The sequence below is a fragment of the Heptranchias perlo genome, unplaced genomic scaffold (genome assembly GCF_035084215.1).
Source record: "Heptranchias perlo isolate sHepPer1 unplaced genomic scaffold, sHepPer1.hap1 HAP1_SCAFFOLD_147, whole genome shotgun sequence".
Taxonomy (NCBI): domain Eukaryota; kingdom Metazoa; phylum Chordata; class Chondrichthyes; order Hexanchiformes; family Hexanchidae; genus Heptranchias; species Heptranchias perlo.
Genome location: NW_027138722.1, coordinates 676,840 through 700,415, shown reverse-complemented (window position 1 = coordinate 700,415; position 23,576 = coordinate 676,840). Strand labels below are relative to the sequence as shown.

Sequence of the window (23,576 nt, the reverse complement as noted above, 5' to 3'; positions counted from 1 at the left end):
CTGTAATTCCAGGTCGAATTACTGAACATTTAGAGACACAGGGGATGATCAGGGGAGGCTGGAACGGATTCGCTGCAGACAAGTCGTATTTGACAAATCTGATACAGCTTTGTTGAGAGGTGACTGTATAGATCGATGGAATGCAGCACATGCGGTGTATATGGGTTTTCAGAAGGTGTTTGATAATGTGCCTCACAGGAGGCTTCAGCCATTTGGTATAAGAGGAAATGTAGCCGCCCGGAGAGAAAGTCGATAATGTGTTTAGTTTTCTCCATTTTTGTTCACAGATCCGAACACTGCAATCACTGAGTTCCTGACAAATTGCGACGATTACCAGCTGTTCCAGTTGACGAAATTCTACCGGGACAGACTGGAACAGGCGATTGAAGAAGTGGTGGACGGAGTCAGCTCGTTGTTAACGTACGAGAGGCATTTCAGTGGACAGGAACATCGGGTAAGTGGGAGGGACACAGAATGAGTTTGGATTATTTCAACATCACAGAACTAACAGGATATCAGATCTTAGAATCATAGAATGTGACAGAACAGAAACAGGCCAAATAGGAAAGAAATTGATCAAACTGAAAATACAGTGAATCTGAAGCAATGATACGAAGAGGTGAAAATACCCAGTGGATCGGTCAGTGTCTGTGCAAAGGATAGGGGAACGGTTCGGGTGTAACTCTTGTGTGGACTGAAAACAAAAGTGAATCAGTTTTACTGGGACTGGGAAAAGGAGAGACCAATATATTCATTGTTATTCTTTACAGAAAGTCATTGATCTCGTGGAGAAGGGAAACAGGGCGGACAGTTCCAAACTTCTCCTAAATCTGGTGATGGAGAAAGGCTCTCGGGCCCGAAGGGTGATGTGGGAATCCTTTGTGAAAATGCACCATGTGGTACCAAAGTTGGACAAAATACTGAAAGAGATGCAGGAACTTGGTACGGTAAAATCTCAAACTGAATTCAATTTCAGATTGAAACACTGCAGAATTTACGATAACATTACACAGATCTGATTTCATGAAAGCTCAATGATTTAAACAGGTCCTGATCCATTTGATTATATGAACATCGGACGAGGTTTATCTGAAATACCCAGTCACCTGAATGGTAAGTGATGAAATGGAAATTTTAAACCGTTTATTTCACTTCTGAGAATCAGAATGTTTGACTGTAGACTTTTGTTTAGAGATTGTCGGAATCTGGGAATCCGGAGGGAATAGAAATGAACCTCGTTTGAACTTGTCATCAACACCCAACTTTTCAAGTTCTAATTCATGCGGTTTCTGACATATTTTCTAAATATACAGAAGTTCCACTGTTGCACTTAATCCAGATGCTGATCACTATCACTTCTTAATTCTTATACTCAACTGACATTGTCCTGATACACTGTGAAATCCCATGGACACCTGGCAGGATCCTGATGCACTGTGAATCCCCATACAAAACTGGCAGGATCCTGATACACTGTGAATCCCCATACACAACTGTCAGGATCCTGATACACTGTGAATCCCCATACACACCTGGCAGGATCCCGATACACTGTGAATCCCCATACACACCTGGCAGCGACCCGGTACACTGTGAATCCCCATACACACCTGGCAGGATCCCGATACACTGTGACTCCCCATGCACACCTGGTAGCGACCCGATACACTGTGAAACCCCAAACACACCTGACCGGATCCTGATACACTGCAAAACCCCAAACACACCTGGCAGGATCCTGATACACTCTGAAACTACATATACATCTGGCAGGATCCTGATACACTGTGAATCCCCATACACATCTGGCAGAATCCTGATACCCTGTCAAACCCCATACACACCTGTAAGGATCCCAACACTGTGAAACCCAATACACACCTGGCAGGATCTTGATACACCGTGGATCCCCATACACACCTGTCAGGATCCTGATACAATGTGAATCCCAATACACACCTGTCAGGATCCTGATACACTGTGAATCCCAATGCACACCTGTCAGGATCCTGATACACTGTGAATCCCAATGCACACCTGTCAGGATCCTGATACACTGTGAATCCCAATACGCACCTCCTTCGTGCTGCCCAGACATTCTGGTTTTCATAATTGAAGAGCAGTGCCTTGAGCCAGATGTTACAGCCCCCCCCCCCCTTGGAATCTCCCCACCACCAACTGGAAGGAAAGAGGTGGAGAAAAGCGAAACTTTAAAATGTTATCATTTCACAGCACAGAGCGAGACGCCAAAATGTTCGATCTGATCTGAGAAGTTCACACTTCCGAGATGTTCACACAAGGAAGTTATGGGCTGGCTCCCTAATGGCAGTGGAAGAGAGAACCTTATTTTACTCAAAGAATAGCCCTTTAACTCAGGGTCTTTTAAGACCTAATGTAATGACTAATGGAAACAGATTTAATTTCCCAAACCTTCATTGGAGGAATATCAGACCAAAATGAAACAACGGAGTATAATTACTGGGGAACAGTTGAAATGAACTGTGAATGTTTTCTGCTCTAACATTACACTGAGTGAAGTGAGCAACAGTTGTATTATTAATAATAATCGGTGATATGACAGGACTGTTATAAAAACACATTCAATTAATATACATAATAATTGCTGAAAAAGTGTTCACTATTTCTGAAACACAATACAACAGGAGAATGATTAGAGACAGGAAAAGACCATTTGGCCCAAATAAGCCTGTCCCTGTTAGAGAGATGACCCCACTTTTGCTTCCTCTCAGTGAATCCACAGAAACACGTTCAATTATCACTTCACCCCACTTACACTGTCCCTTTAGTGTCCTTCCCCGGTATCTGGTCCCTGCTTTCCAAAGCTTTGGGTGATTTCCCTTCGTATTTCTGACTTTCAATTTTCTCTGTTATTAATTATTTTGTTGATTGTGAGCCTGTTTCCTGCACTCATGTTCTGAATTCCATTAAAACATTTCAGAACCGAAGTTTCTCAGCCAAACAAAATACATTAATGCGCCAGCCTTCCCTCAACGCAAACTCCGATATCTTAAATCATCTTTCTGATTCCCCACTGTACATTAAGAATGGCATTAAGATTTACTTGCTATCACGTGATATAGAACAACAGGTAATACCCCAGATAACCTATCCGAGTCCCGTTTCTGAAAGCTTCCCCTCCATCGAGGTTAAACAGTGGAACTTCTGTCCATTCACAGTCTGTCCCTCTCCCAGTGCCCACAATATCCCAGATAACCTGCCTGAGGTCTGATACAATAACAGTGGAACTTCTGTCCATTCATCGTCTGTCTCTGTCCCACTGATACGCAAAACCCTATTTACCATTTCCGCAGAAGGACAGCACCACTGACAGTTTCATAGATTGATCAAATGGAACCTCCACTGTCGTATAACCAGGATCATGTTAAGGTTTCTATCAGATGTCTCCAGTGCAGTTCAGGGCTGATAGGATTAATTATCAGAGCGAAAATATCACCTTCATCGAAATCTCCATGTTCAGTAAATATTAGAATCAAGTGAGGATTTGAAATTTTTCACAGCCCTTGTTCACTTTCAAGCGAGGTTTTCAGCAACTGAGTTTAATTTCCTGCTCGCACCTCAATTGAAGCTATGAATTCAATCTCGGAACATTTCACTGAATAGTAAAGTGATATTGAGAATTTGTTTTTATATCAATACAACTAACATTGAGAACCACTTTCTGTCTGTTCTCATTGAAGATGTTCAACAGAAACACAAGGAAACACTCCGGGTCCAAACTGAAACACTGAGAGTGAACACGATCCTAACAAAGGAGAAGGTTAAGATTTTCCAGCTGGTCAATCTATACACTGAACTAACGGTCATTTCCACTGTTCTTGATCGGACACTTGTAGAACATGAACTGCTGGCAAGAGGCCGAGACCATGAAGAGTGGAGAAAGAAACATCTCCGGAGAGAACTGGAAAAAATCCGAAATGATCAACTGTTCCAGAGCAGTTTTTCCCGGAGAAAATCCAAATCTGGGAGTTCAGCAGCAGTGAGCGGAGTCGCGGGGATTGGAAAAACAACAATGGTACAAAAGATTGTTCATGACTGGGCCACTGGGAAAGTATACCCACACTTTCAATTTGTTTTCAGCTTTAGGTTCCGGGATTTGAATGCTATTAACTGTAGAATAAACCTGAGGAATCTGATACTGGATCTGTATCCTTACTTTGGAAATATTCTGGGAGAACTCTGGAAGAACCCAGAGGTATTACTGTTTACATTCGATGGTTTAGATGAATTCAAGGACAGTATCAATTTTGCTGACAATCGGAGAAATACAGAACCTCAGTACATGTGCACAGATCCTGAAGACTGGTGTGAAGTGTCTGACATTGTGTACAGTTTATTACAGCACAAGCTGCTCCCAGGATGTTCAGTGCTAGTGACCAGCCGCCCCACTGCATTACATTTATTGGAAAAGGCTGAGATCAGTGTCTGGGCTGAAATCCTTGGATTTGTTGGTGAGGAACGGAAGGAATATTTCAACAAGTTTTTTGAAGATCAGTCGGTGGCAGCAGCTGTTTTCAATCATGTGGAGGAGAACGAGATCCTGTACACCATGTGTTACAACCCTTCCTACTACTGGATCCTCTGTCTGTCACTGGGTCCCTTCTTCACACAAAGGGAAAGGAAACAGCAGCGTGTTCCCAAGACCATCACCCAACTATATTCCTACTATATTTACAACATTCTGAAAAACCATGGCCGAGAGATTGAATCCCCCCGTGATGTGTTACTGAAGATCGGTGAGATGGCTTTCACTGGGGTCTCCAAGAAGAAGATTGTGTTCAGAAATGGAGATTTGATCAAGTACAATCTTCAACCTTCCCAGTTCCTGTCTGGGTTCATGATGGAACTTTTGGAGAGAGATGATTCTGCCCAGAGTGTGGTTTACACATTCCCGCACCTCACCATCCAAGAGTTTGTAGCCGCACTCGCACAATTCCTGACTCCAGATCCTGGGGACATCCGGAAACTCCTCAGTGAAGCCCACAGCAAGGAAGATGGACGATTTGAGATATTTCTCCGTTTTGTTGTTGGTCTCTCCTCCTCACAGTCAGCTCGGCCCCTGGAGGAGTTTCTGGGTCCACTTCTTCATCAAACGATCTGCGGAGTGATTGACTGGGTGAAGGAGAAGGTTGAAGGACAGATTGGAAAGACAGAGAGTAAAACTGGGAAAAGGAACCTCCTGAACACATTCCACTACCTGTTTGAGTCTCAGAATAAAACACTGGCTCGGGTCACAGTGCGATCTGTGGAAACACTTACATTTAGTGAATTGAGACTGACCCCGATTGACTGTGCGGTGCTGTCTCATGTCATTGGACTCTGTGATACAATAAAACACCTCGATCTACAGAAATGCTCCATCCAGTGTGAAGGACTCCAGCGGCTGGGAACCGTAGTGCACAAATGCCAGGTGTTGAGGTGAATGATTATTTGTCTCTAACTGTCAGGCCAATTGTAGAACAGTCACGGATTGTATTGCTGATCGGAAATGAAGGGAAACAAACAGTTCAGTTAAACCAGAGAGAAACAGATTCAACACAAATATGACAAATGATAAGAGGATCGGTTAGTAATTCCCTCAGGACTGGAGAATCTAAAATGGATCCTTGTGAACAATTCGGGATTTCACAATTTTTATCCGATCAGTAAATACAGGTCACTGAAAGAGTCTGATAATTTAATTGTAATAAATGATATTTATTGTTGTTTTTCTCACTGACTGAGATGCGTCCATTGAAGAGGCTCCTTCTCACTGTTACTTACAAGTAGATCGACACTAATTGCAGCAGTCTGTGTGTCGGAGCATCCCACCCTCTTACCGAGGTGTGGGGGCAAGTGACAGTCACCGGACTGTCAACGTGTGTTGGAGAGGGAAGCAGAAACACCAAACATTCAGTAACAAACAGCAAAACACAGCTTTCGGGCAGTCAACCGCCAGTGGGCGGGCTGAGCTTTCCCCGCAGGACGACGGTCCGTTATCTTAACTCATCAATGACACTGCCCTTCACACTCTCCAATACATCCATCATCTCTTCACCCAGCTGGCAGCACTCGTGCCTCTGAGTCAGAAGGTCGTGGATTCAGGCCCCTCGCTCATTAATCCAGGCCGACACTTCAGTGAGATTTGGGAACTAAAATCTGCCTTTGAAAAGGTTCCAATCTAACGGGTTGTGGGGTATTAGGCCAGGAGTACAGACACACACCGGCCAGCGGTGGGGCCTCACACACAGCGTGAGGCTCCTGGGTTAACCAGGGGGCAGTGAACCCGGGAATTTCCCATAATCTGCCCCCTGTGTGTGAGGCCCCGCTCGGGGAGGGAACTTCAGAAAAATCCCCATAAACTGTCGGGAACGTTGCGCCTGAAATAAATGTGGAGAGAATTTAATGGGAATAAAGTGAGAGACTCCCCTCCCCGATAAACTAGAAGTACAGGGACATTTAAAACTAGTAACAGGACAGAATAAACTCTCCTTGTTACATAAAATCCTGGGGGATGGATTTTACAGCAGCCTTTAGTGCCGTTTCACAATATAACTCACCCCGAGGTATGAAACAGATTAATATAATACTGCATAAAGTACAGGTAATCACCACTTTATTATTTAATTCAGGAAAATTGCCCCATTCCCATAAAATCTGGGATTTAAGAATCAGCAGAAATGAGACAATTTCCCCAAACATGACGGGACCTCCAGGAGGGTGATTCTGATCATCAGGGAATGAGACCGGACTGAGGGACATTTGAAGGCTTCACACAGACAGCACTTTATTTAATAAATATATTTACTGACAGTCCCTGAATATATGGGGCGTTGGACAGAGTAAGATTCATTGTCAGCGACAGGGAAATCTAGTTATTAATTTCCTGAAGATACTACAGGAAACACTGAAAAATCAGAGAGAAATTGTGTCAGATCGGGGATTGGATTCAGTTTGTTTCTCACTCTCTGTATTTTTGTGTTTAGACTGGCAGGAAATCAACTGGAAGATTCAGGAGTGAAACTATTGTCTGCGGCTCTGAGGAACCCGGACTGTAAAATACAGACACTGGAGTAAGTATCAGACTGTGTGAGATTGTGTTTGTAATAACTGGATGTCTAACACTGTACATTAAGGTCAGTATAAGTAATAATAATACAAATAAATACTGGGAATTTACTCTGATTCCTGTTATCTCTGCTCGTCTCTCTCCTCACTCTGATCTCTAGGTTATGGTACAACGGTCTCACAGCTTCTTGTGCCGATGATCTCTCCTCCGCTCTCTGTACAAACCGGTCACTGACGGTTCTGAACCTGGGTAATAATAAACTGGGAGATTCAGGAATGAAACTACTGTTTACGGCTCTGAGGAACCCGGACTGTAAAATACAGGAACTGCGGTAAGTATCAGATTGTGTGAGATTGTGTTTATAATAACTGGCTGTCTAATATTAAACATTATTATTAGTAAAATTAAGTGTTACTAATAATGTACATTATTATTATTATTATCAGTAATAGTGTTATTAATAAACACTGGGGAATTACCCTGATTGCTGTTAATTCTCTCTCTCTCATCCCCAGTCTGGATGATGTCGGTCTCACAGATTCTTGTACCGAGGATCTCGTCTCCGCTCTCAGTACAAACCGGTCACTGACGGATCTGAACCTGGGATCAAACTCCTTCACAGACCGATCTGTCCCCGCTCTCCGCTCCCTCATACTGACCCGCAGGAGTCTGGAGCGGATCTGGTGAGTATTAGTGTTAATGTTTAATGTAATAAATAAAATATCAGTGGGATTCAGTCCCTTTTATGGGTAATATTTCTCTGTAATTATTATTGAAATATTAACCCCAGTCTCCCTGTTATTTCCACTGTTGTTCAATCTGTTTATTTCCTGTTTAATCTTTAATCTGTTTCAGTCTGAGGGGGAATCTGTTCAGTCCAAACGGAAAGAGACACCTGGAGTCACTGCGGGAATCCAGACCCGGACTGAGTGTGGGAGTGTGAACATTTCAATTTATAACCATTCCTGGTCTCATTGTATGAACATTTCAATTTATAACCATTACTGATCTCATTGTATGAACATTTCAATTGAAACCATTCCTGGTCTCATGATATGAACATTTTTGGCCGATTCTCTGTCCCTCCCCTTTAACCGGCCGCGCTCCAGGTTGAAATCCGAACGGCCCTTTAACGGTTTCCAGCTCGAGCTGAGCGAGCGTCGTCTCCCATTGTGACGTCAGAGGCCCAGCGACAGGGTCACGAGACTCAGTCACCCGGTCCCCCAGCGCTGATTCTGCCGGATATCCGGGGCTGGATGGTCCCCAATGGGGCACTGGGTCAATGTACAGACAGGAAGGGCCCAGGGTGCGGCTCAGTCTGGGCTGTAGTGGGGCACTGGGTCAATGTACAGACAGGAAGGGCCCAGGGTGGGGCTCAGTCTGGGCTGCAGTGGGACACTGGGTCAATGTACAGACAGGAAGGGCCCAGGGTGGGGCTCAGTCTGGGCTGCAGTGGGACACTGGGTCAATGTACAGACAGGAAGGGCCCAGGGTGCGGCTCAGTCTGGGCTGCAGTGGGACACTGGGTCAATGTACAGAGAGGAAGGGCCCAGGGTGGGGCTCAGTCTGGGCTGCAGTGGGACACTGGGTCAATGTACAGACAGGAAGGGCCCAGGGTGGGGCTCAGTCTGGGCTGCAGTGGGACACTGGCTCAATGTACAGACAGGAAGGGCCCAGGGTGGGGCTCAGTCTGGGCTGCAGTGGGACACTGGGTCAATGTACAGACAGGAAGGGCCCAGGGTGAGGCTCAGTCTGGGCTGCAGTGGGACACTGGGTCAATGTACAGACAGGAAGGGCCCAGGGTGGGGCTCAGTCTGGGCTGCAGTGGGACACTGGGTCAATGTACAGACAGGAAGGGCCCAGGGTGGGGCTCTGTCTGGTCTGCAGTGGGACACTGGGTCAATGTACAGACAGGAAGGGCCCAGGGTGGGGCTCAGTCTGGGCTGCAGTGGGAAACTGATCATTGCATTCAGTACTACTGGGTGCCTCTCCCAGTCAGGAATCAGAATCTGGAACAAGCATCCCTGTGTGCCTTGCCTTCAGCTGCCTTGGCCCTAATATCTGGTATTCCCTACCTGTTCTTCTCCGCTCTCTGTCCTCCATTCAGATGCTCCTTAAAACGACCTGTTTTCCCAAGCTTTTGGTCACCTGGAGTAATATTTCCTTGCTTGGCTCAGTGTCAAATTTTGTCTGATTGCTCCTGTGAAGCACGTTGAGACGATTCACTGCTATAAAGGCTTCTATCTAAATGTGAGTTGCTGTCCATGTGCTAAGTTAATAAAACTCCACCGTTTACTTCAGCTCAGGCCTGGTCTCCTCATTATTTAAAATCAACAAACTGGTGTTCGTATTTTAAAATATTGAATGAAGTTTCCTGGAAAGTACATCCCAACTCCTCCAATCAGCGTCACAGATGTGACTTGTCGGTCTATTAAACCTGGTGGGTCTTACTCGGGGGGGGGGGGGGTGGATGTGCAATTTACACAAATTGAGTAGAGCTCAGCTGGGACTCCAAAAAACGGCCGCCCGACATGCAACGTAACATGGCCTCAAGGCAACGTAAAATTACTGCCATGCACCTGTCACAAAATAAGAACATAAGAAATAGGAGCAGGAGTAGGCAAATCGGCCCCTCGAGCCTGCTCCGCCATTTAATAAGATCATGGCTGATCTGATCCTAATCTCAAATCTAAATTCCTGTCCAATTTCCTGCCCGCTCCCCGTAACCCCTAATTCCCTTTACTTCTAGGAAACTGTCTATTTCTGTTTTAAATGTATTTAATGATATAGCTTCCACAGCTTCCTGGGGCAGCAAATTCCACAGACCTACTACCCTCTGAGTGAAGAAGTTTCTCCTCATCTCAGTTTTGAAAGAGCAGCCCCTTATTCTAAGATTATGCCCCCTAGTTCTAGTTTCACCCATCCTTGGGAACATCCTTACCGCATCCACCCGATCAAGACCCTTCACAATCTTATATCTTTCAATAAGATCGCCTCTCATTCTTCTGAACTCCAATGAGTAGAGTCCCAATCCACTCAACCTCTCCTCATACGTCCGCCCCCTCATCCCCGGGATTAACCGAGTGAACCTTCTTGGCCGTTATGAACCAGCCAGCAATATCAGAGAATGTTGTATCATTGAAGCAGGCCATTCGGCCCATCGTGCCTGTGCTGGCTCTTTGACAGAATCTGGAGTCAGGCAGGGCTGTCCTCTCTCCTCCGTCTTGTTCGTGTGTTGCATCGAACCCTTTGCCGAGTCCATCAGGAGGGATGCGGGCATAAGAGGGGTGACGATCCCAGGCAGCGGAGGCACTCAGGTCAAGGCCTCCCTGTACATGGATGACGTCGCCGTCTTTTGCTCGGATCAGCTGTCGGTCCGCAGATTGATGAGCATCTGCGACCGTTTCGAACTGGCCTCGGGGGCCAGGGTAAATCGTAGCAAGAGCGAAGCCATGTTCTTTGGGAACTGGACCGACCGATCCTTTGTCCCCTTCACCGTCAGGTCGGATTACCTGAAGGTGCTGGGGATCTGGTTCGGGGGGGCCGGGGCGTGCACCAAAAACTGGGAGGAGCGTATCTCCAAGGTTAAGCAGAAACTGGGACTGTGGCATCAACGATCCCTCTCGATCGTGGGCAAGAACCTGGTCATCAGGTGCGAGGTGCTCTCGGTGTTGCTGTACGTGGCGCAGGTCTGGCCCATACCTCGCTCCTGCGCCGCGACAGTCACCCGAGCCATCTTCCACTTCGTCTGGAGATCAAAAATGGACCGTGTCCGCAGGGTCACGATGTACAAATCTCCAGAGAAAGGGGGGAAAGGCGTGCCCAACGTGGCCCTCATCCTGATGGTCACCTTTGTGTGCGGCTGCATCAAGCTGTGCATAGACCCTCAGTACGCAAACACAAAGTGTCACTACGTGCTGAGGTTCTACCTGTCCCCGGTGTTGAGAAGGATGGGCCTGGCCACGCTGCCACGGAACGCTCCGTCCAGTTGGACCGTTCCGCCCCACCTGTCCTTCGTGGAAAGGTTTGTGCAGGAAAACACCTTTGACCACAAGGCGATCAGCAAGTGGTCCGCACGTAACGTCCTCGAGACCCTGCGGGAAAAGGAGATGGTGGATCCTGTCGGTTGGTTCCCCGAGCAGACTGTCAATGTCATTTGGCAGAACGCCTCATCGCCAGAGCTCTCAAACAAGCACCAAGACCTAGCTTGGCTGGTGGTGAGAAGGGCCCTTCCCGTCAGATCCTTCATGCAATCCCGGACTCTCAGCGCCACCGCGCGCTGTCCCAGAGGAGGCTGCGGTGGAGACGAGACCGTCACCCATCTCCTTATGGAATGTGCCTTTGCAAAGAAGGTCTGGAGAGAGATGCAGTGGTATCTGTCCAGGTTCGTCCCGAGCAGTTCCGTAACACAGGTTTCTGTGCTCTACGGGCTGTTCCCGGGGACGCACACTGAGACGGACATCAGCTGCTGCTGGAAGACCATCAACTCGGTGAAAGACGCCCTTTGGTCTGCCCGAAACTTGCTGGTCTTCCAGCACAAGGAGCTGTCCTCGACCGAGTGTTGCAGACTGGCACATTTCAAGGTCCAGGACTACGTGCTGAGGGATGCACTGAGGATGGGTGCGGCCGCCGCAAAGGCCCTGTGGGGAAAGGCAACCGTTTAGAGCCTTCCCGCCATTGTAAACCGAGGGGCTGCAATCAGGGAAAAACCCCCTCGGGCAGAATGTAAAATTCAAATTCCTGTAATGTACCTGTAATGAATCTGAAATGAATCTGTAAGCAATAATCTGTGTTGAGTATGATGCAATGAGACACCCTAGAGTGTCATGAACTGTAATTATGTCCAATGTGTTCATTGAACTGTACTTGACGTAACCTGCAAATTGTATAATCTGTATTGTGTACGTTTGGAAAGTGATATGACAACTGTATTGTATGTACTGCTGCAAATTTTATGAATAAAGTATATTTTTTGGAAAAAAAAGATTCAAGGCGAGGAGGGCGGTCGTGGGACAAGTAAAGAAACAAGAGATGAGCTGTAAATGGGCAGAGCCATTCAGGAATGCTCCGTTCCATCCGGCGAATGGGGGGCGCTCTTTCCTTTTATGGGTGATATGCAAATGAGGCAGCGAATACTGTTGAATCTGCAAAAACGATCATATTTAACCAAAGAAATGATGGAAAAACAATGATTCTTACATTTCCAGTAAACATTCCTTATAAAAATGGAAAATGAACGTTTAAAATTCTTATTTGCCCTAATGTGAAAGAGTGTTGACTGCCGTTGGATGGAAATTTGCAACAGCATTCGAGCATACTTACCTGGCAGGGGAGAGACCTTGATCAGGAAGGAGGTTCTCCCAGGACGAGGCTAACCCATTGCACTCCGGGTGTGCTGACGCCTGCGATGTCCCCAAATGCGGGATACTCGACTGCAAAATTTGTGGTAGTGGGGACTGCGTTCGCGCTCTCCCCTCGTTCATGACTAAAAGCAGAAATAATGTGTGCTCCCAGAACGGTGACTTTAATGGCAACTTCGAATCACTGCCTATCTGAGCTGTGCTGGGGAGATGCCGGTGATGGACTGGGGTTGACAATTGTAAACAATTTTACAACACCAAGTTATAGTCCAGCAATTTTATTTTAAATTCACAAGCTTTCGGAGGCTTCCTCCTTCGTCAGGTGAAGCCTCCGAAAGCTTGTGGAATTTAAAATAAATTTGTTGGACTATAACTTGGTGGTGTAAAATTGTTTACAATCTGAGCTATCACCTCGAAGGACTTGCTGGCCGATTAACAATGGTGTTCGTCGTTCTTTTCTGCAAAATACCTAGTAACCCTTAGATATTAAAGCATTTCTAGGACAGGGCGCTAAGATGCAGCCACCGCAAAAGCTCGATGGGGAAAGGCCACATTTTAGGACACTCTCGCCATCGTAGGCCGAGGGACTGGAAACCAAAAAAAACTCCTTGTAATGACTGTAATTGCTGTAATGTAACTGTAATCTATACTGATTGCAAGTGCAATGAGGCACCCTGCAGTGTCATGAACTGTATTTATCATGTATGACCTGTAGTTGTATTGTGATAGTTGCATTGTTCTGTTTACCTTTACGATTTTTATGAATAAAGTATATTTTTGAAATATATAAATAAAAACATCGCCAGAACTTTCAAACAAACACCAAGACACAGCTTGGCTGGTGGTGAGAAGGGCCCTTCCTGTCAGATCCTTCATGCACTCCCGGTCTCTCAGCGCCACCGCACATTGTCCCCGAGGAGGCTGCGGTGCAGACCAAACCGTCACCCATCTCATTCTGGAATGCGCCTTTGCAAAGAAGGTCTGGAGAGAGATGCAGTGGTATCTGTCCAAGTTCGTCCCGAGCAGCTCCGTAACACAGGACTGTGTGCTCTACGGGCTGTTCCCGGGGACGCACACCGAGACAGACATCAACTGCTGCTGGAAGTCCATTAACTTGGTGAAAGACGCCCTTTGGTCTGCCCGAAACCTGCTGGTCATCCAGTGCATGGAGCTGTCCTCGACCGAGTGTTGCAGACTGGCACATTCCAAGGTCCAGGACTACGTGCTCAGGGACGCACTGAGGATGGGTGCGGCCACCGCAAAGGCTCTGTGGGGAAAGGCAACCGTTTATAGCCTTCCCGCCATTGTATACCGAGGGGCTGAAATCAGGGGGAAAAAAACCCTGTGCAGAATGTAAAATTCAAATTGCTGTAATGTACCTGTAATGAATCTGTAATGTACCTGTAATGAATCTGTAATCAACAATCTGTGTTGAGTATAATGCAATGAGACACCCCATAGTGTGATGAACTGTAATTATGTACAATGTGTTCATTGAACCGTACTTGATGTAACCTGCAAATTGTATAATCTGTATTGTGTACGTTTGGAATGTGATATGACAACTGTACTGTATGCATTGCTGCAAATTTTATTAATAAAGTACATTTTTTTGAAAAAAAAAAGCTGGAGTAAACCATTGGGACGGGAGAAATCTATTGGTGTTCCAGATATCTATTGGGGCTTCCGGTAATCTATTGATGGTCCAGAAACCACTGGGACAGGAGAAAGGAGCCACACAAGAGATTGTTACACAAGATTAGGGCTCATAGGATTGGAGGTAATATATTAGCATGGATTGACGATTGGTTAACGGACTGGAAAAAAGGAGTAAGGAATAAATGGGTCATTTTCGGGTTGGCAGGTAGTAACGAGACGGGTGCCGCAATTATCAGTTCTGGAGCCTCAGCTGTTTACAATCTATATCAATGACTTATAGGAGGGGACCGAGAATAATGTATCCAAACTTGTTGACGATACAAAGGTGGGAAAGTAAGTGGTGAGGAGGACGCAAAGAGGCTTCAAAGGGATATAGACAGGGCGAGAAGGTGGCAAATAGAGTATAATGTGGGGAAATGTGAGGTTATTCACTTTGGTAGCAAGAATAGAAAAGCAGAATATTTTTTTAAATGGTGAGAAACTAAGAAATGTTGTAGTCAGGGGGATTTGGGTTTCCTTGTACACGAATCAAAGAAAGTTAACATGCAGGTACAGCAAACAATTAGGAAGGGAAATGCTATGTAATTCTACATTTCAAGGGGGTTGGAGTACAAGAATAAGGAGGTCTTGCTGCAAATATATAGGAGTTTGGTGAGACCACATCTGGAGTACTGTGTACAGTTTTGGTCTCCTTACCAAAGGAAGGATATACTTGCCTTAGAGGGCGTATAACGAAGGTTCGCTGGATTGATTCCTGGGATGAGAGGGTTGTCCTATGAGGAGAGATTGAGTAGAATGGGCTCATGTTCTCTGGATTTTAGAACAATGAGTGGTGATGTAATTGAAACGTATAAAATTCTTAGAAGGCTTGACAAGGTAGATGCAGAGAGGCTGCTCTCGTTGGCTGGAGACTCTAGAACTAGGGGTCATAGTCTCAAGATGAGGGGTCGGCCATTTAGGACCGAGAAGAGGAAAAAAAATACTCAGCGGGTTGTGAATCTTTGGAATTTTCTGCCACCCCAGAGGGCTGTTGATGCTCAGTTGTTGAGTATCTTCAAGACTGACATCGATCGATTTTTGGACACTGAGGGAATCAAGTGATATGTGGATACGGTGGGAAAGTGGAATTAAGGTAAAAGTTCAGCCATGATCTTATTTAATGGAGGAGCAGGGTCCAGGGGCCGAATGGCCTACTTCTGCTGTACTGTACAGGAAAATCTATGCACCAACCAACTCGACATCTTTGCTTCACAATTTGGCAAAGGTTTTGCTATTTAACAATAAAAGAGGAATATCTTTAATTTATAAAGCGCCCTTCACGATCAAAGCAGGTCCGAAAGCGATTTGCAGCCAATGGAGTGCTTTTTGAAGTGTAATCACTGTTGTAATGTAGGAACACAGCAGCCGATTTTCACAGAGCAAGGTCCCTTAAACAGCAATGTAATAATAAGCAGATCATCTGTCCTGGTGATGTTGGTTGAGGGATAAACATTGACCAGGACACCCTGTTGAACTCGCCTGCTTTTCTTCCAATAGTGCCTTAGATTATTTCACGTCCACCTGTGAGAGAATATAGAGCCTCTGTTTAATGTCTTATCTGAAAGACAGATCCTCTCAGAGTACCAAACTCCATTAGTTCTGCACTGGACTAATCCAGTAAGCCTAGATTTTGTGCTGAAGTCTCTGGAGTGGGAGTCGAAACTACAATGTCCAATATCAGAGTTAAGGAGGCTATCAACTGGGCCACTACTGACACCTTACAACAAACCCCAGCGAGTTCAATTACTAATACATTATAAATCATATGCCTGCACCTAATATTGTTTTTAAAAAGTACTTACACTTCTGCGTCACCTCTTTCCATTAGAAATTCCTATATTGTATTAATTTTTACAATAAAAAACTGCCTCTGTAAATGTGAAATGCTGTAATTACACCTGTCCACCAGAGGTGACGCTGTAGAACCTCGATTCTGCAACTGCCACCTTCTCAGCATTTTTGCAAAAACCTCTGATATTTCAACTAACTCTACTTGCTTCAGAAATTGCCAGATATTTTACTACTTTACTGTAAATCTACAACAATTTTAAACAAAGTATGCATACACTTCCTATTATATACAAACAAATACATAACGTCGGACTTTAAAAGGAGATTTACGTAATACAAATTCATTATTTCGCCAGAAGAATGCAGTATGTGAGTGGATGATAGTTGCATAATACAAATTGATTATTGATCCAGTAAAATGCAGTGAGTGAGGGATAGTTACATAATATAAATTGATTATTGATCCAGTTAAATGCAGTGAGTGGGGGACAGTTACATAATACAAATTGATTATTGATCCAGTAAAATGCAGTGAGTGGGGGATAGTTACATAATATAAATTGATTATTGATCCAGTAAAATGCAATGAGTGGAGGATAGTTACATAATATAAATTGATTATTTCTCCAGCAATATTTCAATCGAGAGCTGGACCTCTTTCAGGCTGGGGCAGATCATCGCATGCAAAAGGTAGGTAATGCATAGAATTATCCAGGGCCAGAATAACCTCCTGCTCCAGTTTCGATCTCCTAAGGGTCGAGAGGAAACTCCAAGATTCCCCCTCCCCCCAGATTGGCCTGAGTTTTCATTTGTTTTTTCGCCTCTCGCAGCAGATGGCGTAGTTTTGGGTGGAGTGGGGATTGTCTTTTGTGTGAAACACAAGGTATGAGAATTGCATGAGACAGGCTGGATGCACCAGAGTATCTTTTGCTGTTAGTTCTTGTTCGTATGTTTGTATGTTTGTAAAATGCAATGCGGGGAGGATAGTTACATAATACAAATTATGTGTGTAAAATTAATCCCAGTCAATTACAGCAGTGATTGACGGGGGAATTACCCAATCATCTCCATTCTGGCCGAAAACAATGGCCACACTACTTGCAGCCCTAAATAAATGGTGAATTTCAGCTATAAGCGGGGTTGAGTGGTGCTGGCGAATTAAAGATCTAAAATGAAATTGAGAGTGCATTGGCCGCGAATCGAACACAGGTCACTCATGGGGAAAGCAAGAATTCGACCACTGATCTTCAGCAAAGTGATGGAAGGTTTCATCGACGGTGCTATCCAGCGGCACTTACTCACAAATAACCTGCTCAATGATGCTCAGTTTCGGTTCCGCCAGGATCACTCGGCTCCAGACCTCATTACAGCCTTGGTACAAACATGGACATAAGACCTGAATTCCAGAGGTGAGGTAAGAGTGACTGCCCTTGACATCAAGGCAGCATTTGACCGAGTGTGGCACCAAGGAGCCCGAGTAACATTGAAGTCAACGGGAATCAGGGGGAAAACTCGCCATCGGCTGGAGTCATACCTAGCAAGAAGGAAGATGGTAGTGGTTGTTGGAGACCAATCATCTCAGCCCCAGGACATTGCTGCAGGAGTTCCTCAGGGCAGTGTCCTAGGCCCAACGATCTTCAGCTGCTTCATCAATGACCTTCCCTCCATCATAAGTTCGGAAATGGGGATGTTCGCTGATGATTGCACAGTATTCAGTTCCATTCGCAACCCCTCAGATAATGAAGTCCGTGCCCGCATGCAGCAAGACCTGAACAACATCCAGGCTTGGGCTCATAAGTGGCAAGTAACATTCGCGCCAGACAAGTGCCAGGCAATGACCATCTCCAACAAGAGAGAGTCTAACTATCTTACCCTTGGCATTCAACGGCATTACCATCGCCGAATCCCCCACCATTAACATCCTGGGGGTCGCCATTGACCAGAAACTTAACTGGACCAGCCATATAAATACTGTGGCTACAAGAGCAGGTCAGAGGCTGGGTATTCTGCGGCGAGTGACTCACCTCCTGACTCCCCAAAGCCTTTCCACCATCTCCAAGGCACAAGTCTTGGAATACACAAGTGTGATGGAATACTCTCCACTTGCCTGGATGAGTGCAGCTCCAAAAACACTCAAGAAGCTCGACACCATCCAGGACAAAGCAGCCCGCTTGATTGGCACCCATCCACCACCAGGAAGTAATGCTCAGGTTGGATAAGGGGGAACCAATGGATGCAGTATATTTGGATTTCCAAAAGACGTTCGATAAGGTACCACATAAAAGATGACTGCACACGATAAGAGCTCATGGTGTTGGGGTAATATACTGGCATGGATAGAGGATTTGCTAACTAACAGAAAACAAAGAGTCAGGATAAAAGGGTCATTTTCCAAATAACAATCTGTAACTAGTGGGGTGCCACAGGGCTCCGTGCTGGGGCCTCAACTATTTACAATATATATCAATCACTTAGATGAAGGAACAGAGTATCTTGTGGCCAAGTTTGCTGATGATACAAAGATAGGTGGAAAAGCATGTTGCGATGAGGGCACAAAGTGTCTGCAAAGGGATATTGACAGGTTAAGCGAATGGGCAAACATTTGGCAGATGGAATATAACGTGGCAAAATGTGAAGTCATCCACTTTGAGAGGAAAAATAGAAAAGCAAATATTGATTGAATGGTGAAATACTACAAAATGCTGCAGTACAGAGGGATCTGGGTGTCCTCGTACATGAAACACAAAAATTCAACATGTAGTTGCAGCAGGTAATCCGGAAGACAAACGGAATATTGGCCTTTATTTATGTGGGAGCGGAGTGTAAAAGCAGGGAAGTCATGCTAAAACTGTACAGGGTGCTGGTGAGACCGCACCTGGAGGACAGCATACAGTACTGGTGCCCTTATTTAAGGAAGGACATACTTGCATTGGAGGCAGTTCAGAGAATCATAGAAGTTTACAACATTGAAACAGGCCCTTCGGCCCAACATGTCCATGTCGCCCAGTTTGTACCACGAAGCTAGTCCCAATTGCCTGCACTTGGCCCATATCCCTCTATACCTATCTAACCCATGTAACTGTCCAAATGCTTTTTAAAAAACAAAATTGTACCCGCCTCTACTGCTGCCTCTGGCAGCTCATTCCAGACACTCACCACCCTTTGAGTGAAAAAATTGCCCCTCTGGATCCTTTTATATCTCTCCCTTCTCAGCTTAAATCTATGCCCCCTCGTTATAGCCTCCACTACCTTTGGGAAAAGATTTTGACTATCTACCTTATCTATGCCCCTCATTATTTTATAGACTTCTATAAGATCACCCCGAAACCTCCTAATCTCCAGGGGAAAAAGTCCCAGTCTATCTAACCTCTCCCTATAAGTCAAACCATCAAGTCCCGGTAACATCCTAATAAATCTGTTCTGCACTCTTTCTAGTTTAATAATATCCTTTCTATAATAGGGTGACCAGAACTGTACACAGTATTCCAAGTGTGGCCTTACTAATGTCTTTTACAACTTCAACAAGACATCCCAACTCCTGTATTCAATGTTCTGACCAATGAAACCAAGCATGCTGAATGCCTTCTTCACCACCCTATACACATGTGACTCCACTTTCAAGGAGCTATGAACCTGTACTCCTAGATCTCTTTGTTCTATAACTCTCCCCAACGCCCTACCATTAACGGAGTAGGTCCTGGCCCGATTCGATCTCCCAAAATGCATCACCTCACATTTATCTAAATTAAACTCCATCTGCCATTCATCGGCCCACTGGCCCAATTTATCAAGATCCCGTTGCAATCCTAGATAACCTTCTTCACTGTCCACAATGCCACCAATCTAGGTGTCATCTGCAAACTTACTAACCATGCCTCCTAAATTCTCATCCAAATCATTAATATAAATAACAAATAACAGCGGACCCAGCACCGATCCCTGAGGCACACCGCTGGTCACAGTCCTCCAGTTTGAAAAACAACCCTCTACAACCACCCTCTGTCTTCTGTCGTCAAGCCAATTTTGTATCCAATTGGCTACCTCACCTTGGATCCCGTGAGATTTAACCTTATGTAACAACCTACCATGCGGTACCTTGTCAAAGGCTTTGCTAAAGTCCATGTAGACCACATCTACTGCACAGCCCTCATCTATCTTCTTGGTTACTCCTTCAAAAAACTCAATCAAATTCGTGAGATATGATTTTCCTCTCACAAAACCATGCCGACTGTTCCTAATCAGTCCCTGCCTCTCCAAATGCCTGTAGAAGGTTCACCTGGTTGATTCCAGGTATGGAAGGGTTGTCTCATGAGGAAAGATTGTACAGGTTGGGTCTATACTCGTTGGAGTTTAGAAGAATGAGAGGAGACCTAACCGAAAAATACAAGATTCTGAGGGGACTCGATAGGGTAGATGCTGAGAGGATGGAACCCCTCATGGAGGAATCTAAAACTAGGGGCCATAGTCTCAGAATAAGGGTTCGCCCGTTTAAGACGGAAATGAGGAGGAATTTCTTCTCCCAGAGGGTCATGAATCTTTGGAATTCTTTACCCCAAAAAGCTGTGGAGGCTGAGCCATTGAATACATTCAAGGCTGAGTCAGACAAATTTTTGGTCAGCAAGGGAGTCAAAGGATATGGGGAAAAGGCGGGAAAGTGGAGTTGAGGTAAAAATCAGATCAGCCATGATCTCATTAAATGGCGGAACGGGGTCGAGGGGCCGAATGGCCAACTCCTACTCCCATCTATTTTGGTCTTATGATCACAGGGTGAGGCCCTTTAACTGGACAGGTCACGCCGTGAGATCTCATGGTGTGGCCCCTTTAACTGGACGGGCCATACCGTGAGACACGGTCTTTATTGTATTGTATTGCTTCGAAATTGTGAAATTTAATTTTAACTCTGTGTATTCTTAAATTTTATGTAGTAATGTATGTTCTGTAATAAAAAAAGTTTACAGAAACCTTCGAGTGAAATGGGAACCGAATCTACAACGGGCTTATCAGTAAACAGGCATGTTGTCCATTGCTCCACTGGCCCAACTGATACAAGGTAAGTAGGAGCTCACACTCCCAAAGCGCTGCGGTATGAGCAGGTACCGAGTCGATCTTGGTCATGCCCACACGATTCCACGAGCCCAGGAGTGTCAAAAGGCGCACAATGAACAATCACCAAAGGGAAAAACCTTAACTGCTTCCCATGGATAGCTCAGCTGGTCGAATCGAAGTGTTTAATACAAAAGTAGATCAAAATCATCCTTAGTGTCGCTGGTTCGAAGTAGTGAACGTGCTTTTGGAATAAGCAGCAATTAGCTCATGGCCGTTCTCATAACTTTACAGACAGCCGACTGCTTAACATGTTGGCGCTGAGGCACAGGGCACCTCTTTTCCGTTCTCAAACATTCAAGCTTTCTGTGTCTGCCCGAAAACGGCTGTTTTGCTCGAGCATTTGCCTCTGCTCACCGGCAGGGAGTGCCTTTGCGTAACAACACTTCAAACCGCTTTCAGGCAAAAGACTTCTGTCAGTCAGTCAGACAGACAGGGCCTTCGCTGCTCCCTCAAACTCGGGGCCGCTGTTCCTTTCCGGTGACCTCGTCTGCCTTCCGCAGGCTCGGGCTCTTCTCAGCATCATTCACGATTGCTGTGGCTTCCAGTTCTGCTGTTGCTCACTTGCTGATGCTCGATACTACCGATTGGAGTAAAGTATTGATTGTATTCAGGGAGGGGGCCAACCCAAGGCAAGATTTCTCTGCTGGTCGTGGAGCCGCTTGGAGGCGAGTGCGAAGCAGCTACTGTGAAGGGCAATTTACAATAAACAACCACAAATATGGAATAAAGGGGGCAGTAGAAACATGGATACAGAATTAGCTGCGGGACAGGAAACAGAGAGTCGTGGTGAACGGTTGTTTTTTCGGACTGGAGGGAAGTATATAGTGGTGTTCCTCAGCGGTCAGTGCTGGGACCACTGCTTTTCTTGATATATATTAATGACTTGGACTTGGGTGTACAGGGCACAATTTCCAAATTTGCAGAGGACACGAAATTGTTTTTTATTCGTTCATGGGATGTGGGCATCGCTGGCCATCCCTCATCGCCCTTGAGAAGGTGGTGGTGAGCCGCCTTCTTGAACCGCTGCAGTCCGTGTGGTGAAGGTTCTCCCACAGTGGAAGGGTAGTAAACAGTAAGAAGAATAGTGATGGACTTCAAGAGGATATAGACACGCTGTTGTCATGGGCGGACACGTGGCAGATGAACATTAACGTAGAAAAATGCGAATTGATGCATTTCGGTGGGAATAATGAGGAGAGACAATATAAACTAGAGGGCACAATTCTAAAATGGGTACAGGAACAGCGAGATCTGGGGGTGTATGTGCACAAATCATTGAAGGTGACAGTGCAGGTTGAAAAAGCAGTTCAAAACCATACGCGATCCATGGCTTTATAAATAGAGGCATAGAGTACAAAAGTATGGAAGTCATGATGAACCTTTATGAAACACTGGTTCGGCCATAACTGGAGTATTGTATCCACTCCTGGGCACCGCACTTTAGGAAAGATGTGAAGGCCTTGCAGAGGGTGCAGAAGAGATTGACTCGAATGATTCCAGGGATGAGGGATTTTAGTTTCATGGATAGACTGGAGAAGCTGGGATTGTTCTCCTTGGAACAGAGACTATTGCGAGCAGATTTGATAGAGTTATTCAAAATCATGAAGGATTTAGACAGAGTAGATAGAGAAAAACTGTTCCCATTGGCGGAAGGGTCAAGGACCAGAGGACATAGATTAAAGTTGATTGACAAAAGAACCAAATGTGACAGGAGGAAAAACTTTTTTACGCAGCGAGTGGTTAGGATCTGGAATGCACTGCCCGAGGGGGTGAATCAATCATGGAAAGGAAAACAATTGCAGGTCTCCGGGGATGGGGCGGGGGAGTGGGACAAGCTGGATTGCTCTTGCATAGAGCTGGTGTGGACTCGATGGGCCGAATGGCCTCCTTCCGTGCTGTAAACTTTCTATGATTCTGATAGAGTGCTCGCTGAGCATGTAAGAGATAGTAGGATCGTTTCTTGCATTCTCCACTCACCTTTTGACTTGGGTCAATTGTCCAGAAACAAAAGTGGTGTCAGTTTTCAGCGAGCCCATGGTCCATGTACTTCTTAAGCTTCACTGCGTGCTACGGTACAGAGGGGTCAAGGGGCAGCAAATCTTTTGGTGTGCTGCAGGCAGCAAAAATTCTTGATTTTGGTCTTGAGCAAAGATGGGGAAAAAAGCTTAAAGATGCCTTCTCTGAGGATTGAACTCAGGACCTTCAGATTATGAGACTGACGCGCTGCCTGCTGCGCTAAGAAGGCACTTGATGCACAAACATCCAGGCAGCACTACCAAGTAGGACAGTTTGCAAGTTGTAAAATCATAAACTAATCGGCAGTTTGCAAAAAACTCTCCATCCAGGTGGAAATCGAACCAACAATCTTCTGAATTCTGGCCAGACACGTTCTCCATTGCTCCACTAACCCAGGTTGTGGAGAGTAAGGAGCAGCTCACACTCTCAAAGCGCTGCGGTATGAGCAGGTACCGAGTCAGTCTCGGTCATGCCCACGCAACTCCACGAGTCCGGGAGTGTCAAAAGGCGCACGGTGA

General features: G+C 45.6%; 1 protein-coding gene and 2 non-coding genes across 3 annotated transcripts; 2 read left to right on the top strand and 1 right to left on the bottom strand.

Moving 5' to 3' along the window:
- Positions 1 to 4,869: 4,869 nt before the first annotated feature.
- Positions 4,870 to 9,387, top strand: LOC137309075 (NACHT, LRR and PYD domains-containing protein 3-like). The gene is made up of 5 exons (XM_067977396.1): positions 4,870 to 5,457; positions 7,005 to 7,091; positions 7,248 to 7,418; positions 7,603 to 7,770; positions 7,943 to 9,387. The coding sequence occupies exons 1-5, from the start codon at positions 4,877 to 4,879 to the stop codon at positions 8,028 to 8,030; spliced, it is 1,095 nt and encodes a 364-aa protein (XP_067833497.1). The 5' UTR covers positions 4,870 to 4,876; the 3' UTR covers positions 8,031 to 9,387.
- Positions 9,388 to 12,401: 3,014 nt separating this feature from the next.
- On the top strand, positions 12,402 to 12,564 carry LOC137309077 (U1 spliceosomal RNA). The gene has a single exon (XR_010959750.1). It is a non-coding gene; the product is annotated as a U1 spliceosomal RNA (small nuclear RNA).
- A 10,650-nt stretch (positions 12,565 to 23,214) lies between these two features.
- On the bottom strand, positions 23,215 to 23,287 carry trnam-cau (transfer RNA methionine (anticodon CAU)). The gene has a single exon. It is a non-coding gene; the product is annotated as a tRNA-Met (tRNA).
- Positions 23,288 to 23,576: the final 289 nt, after the last annotated feature.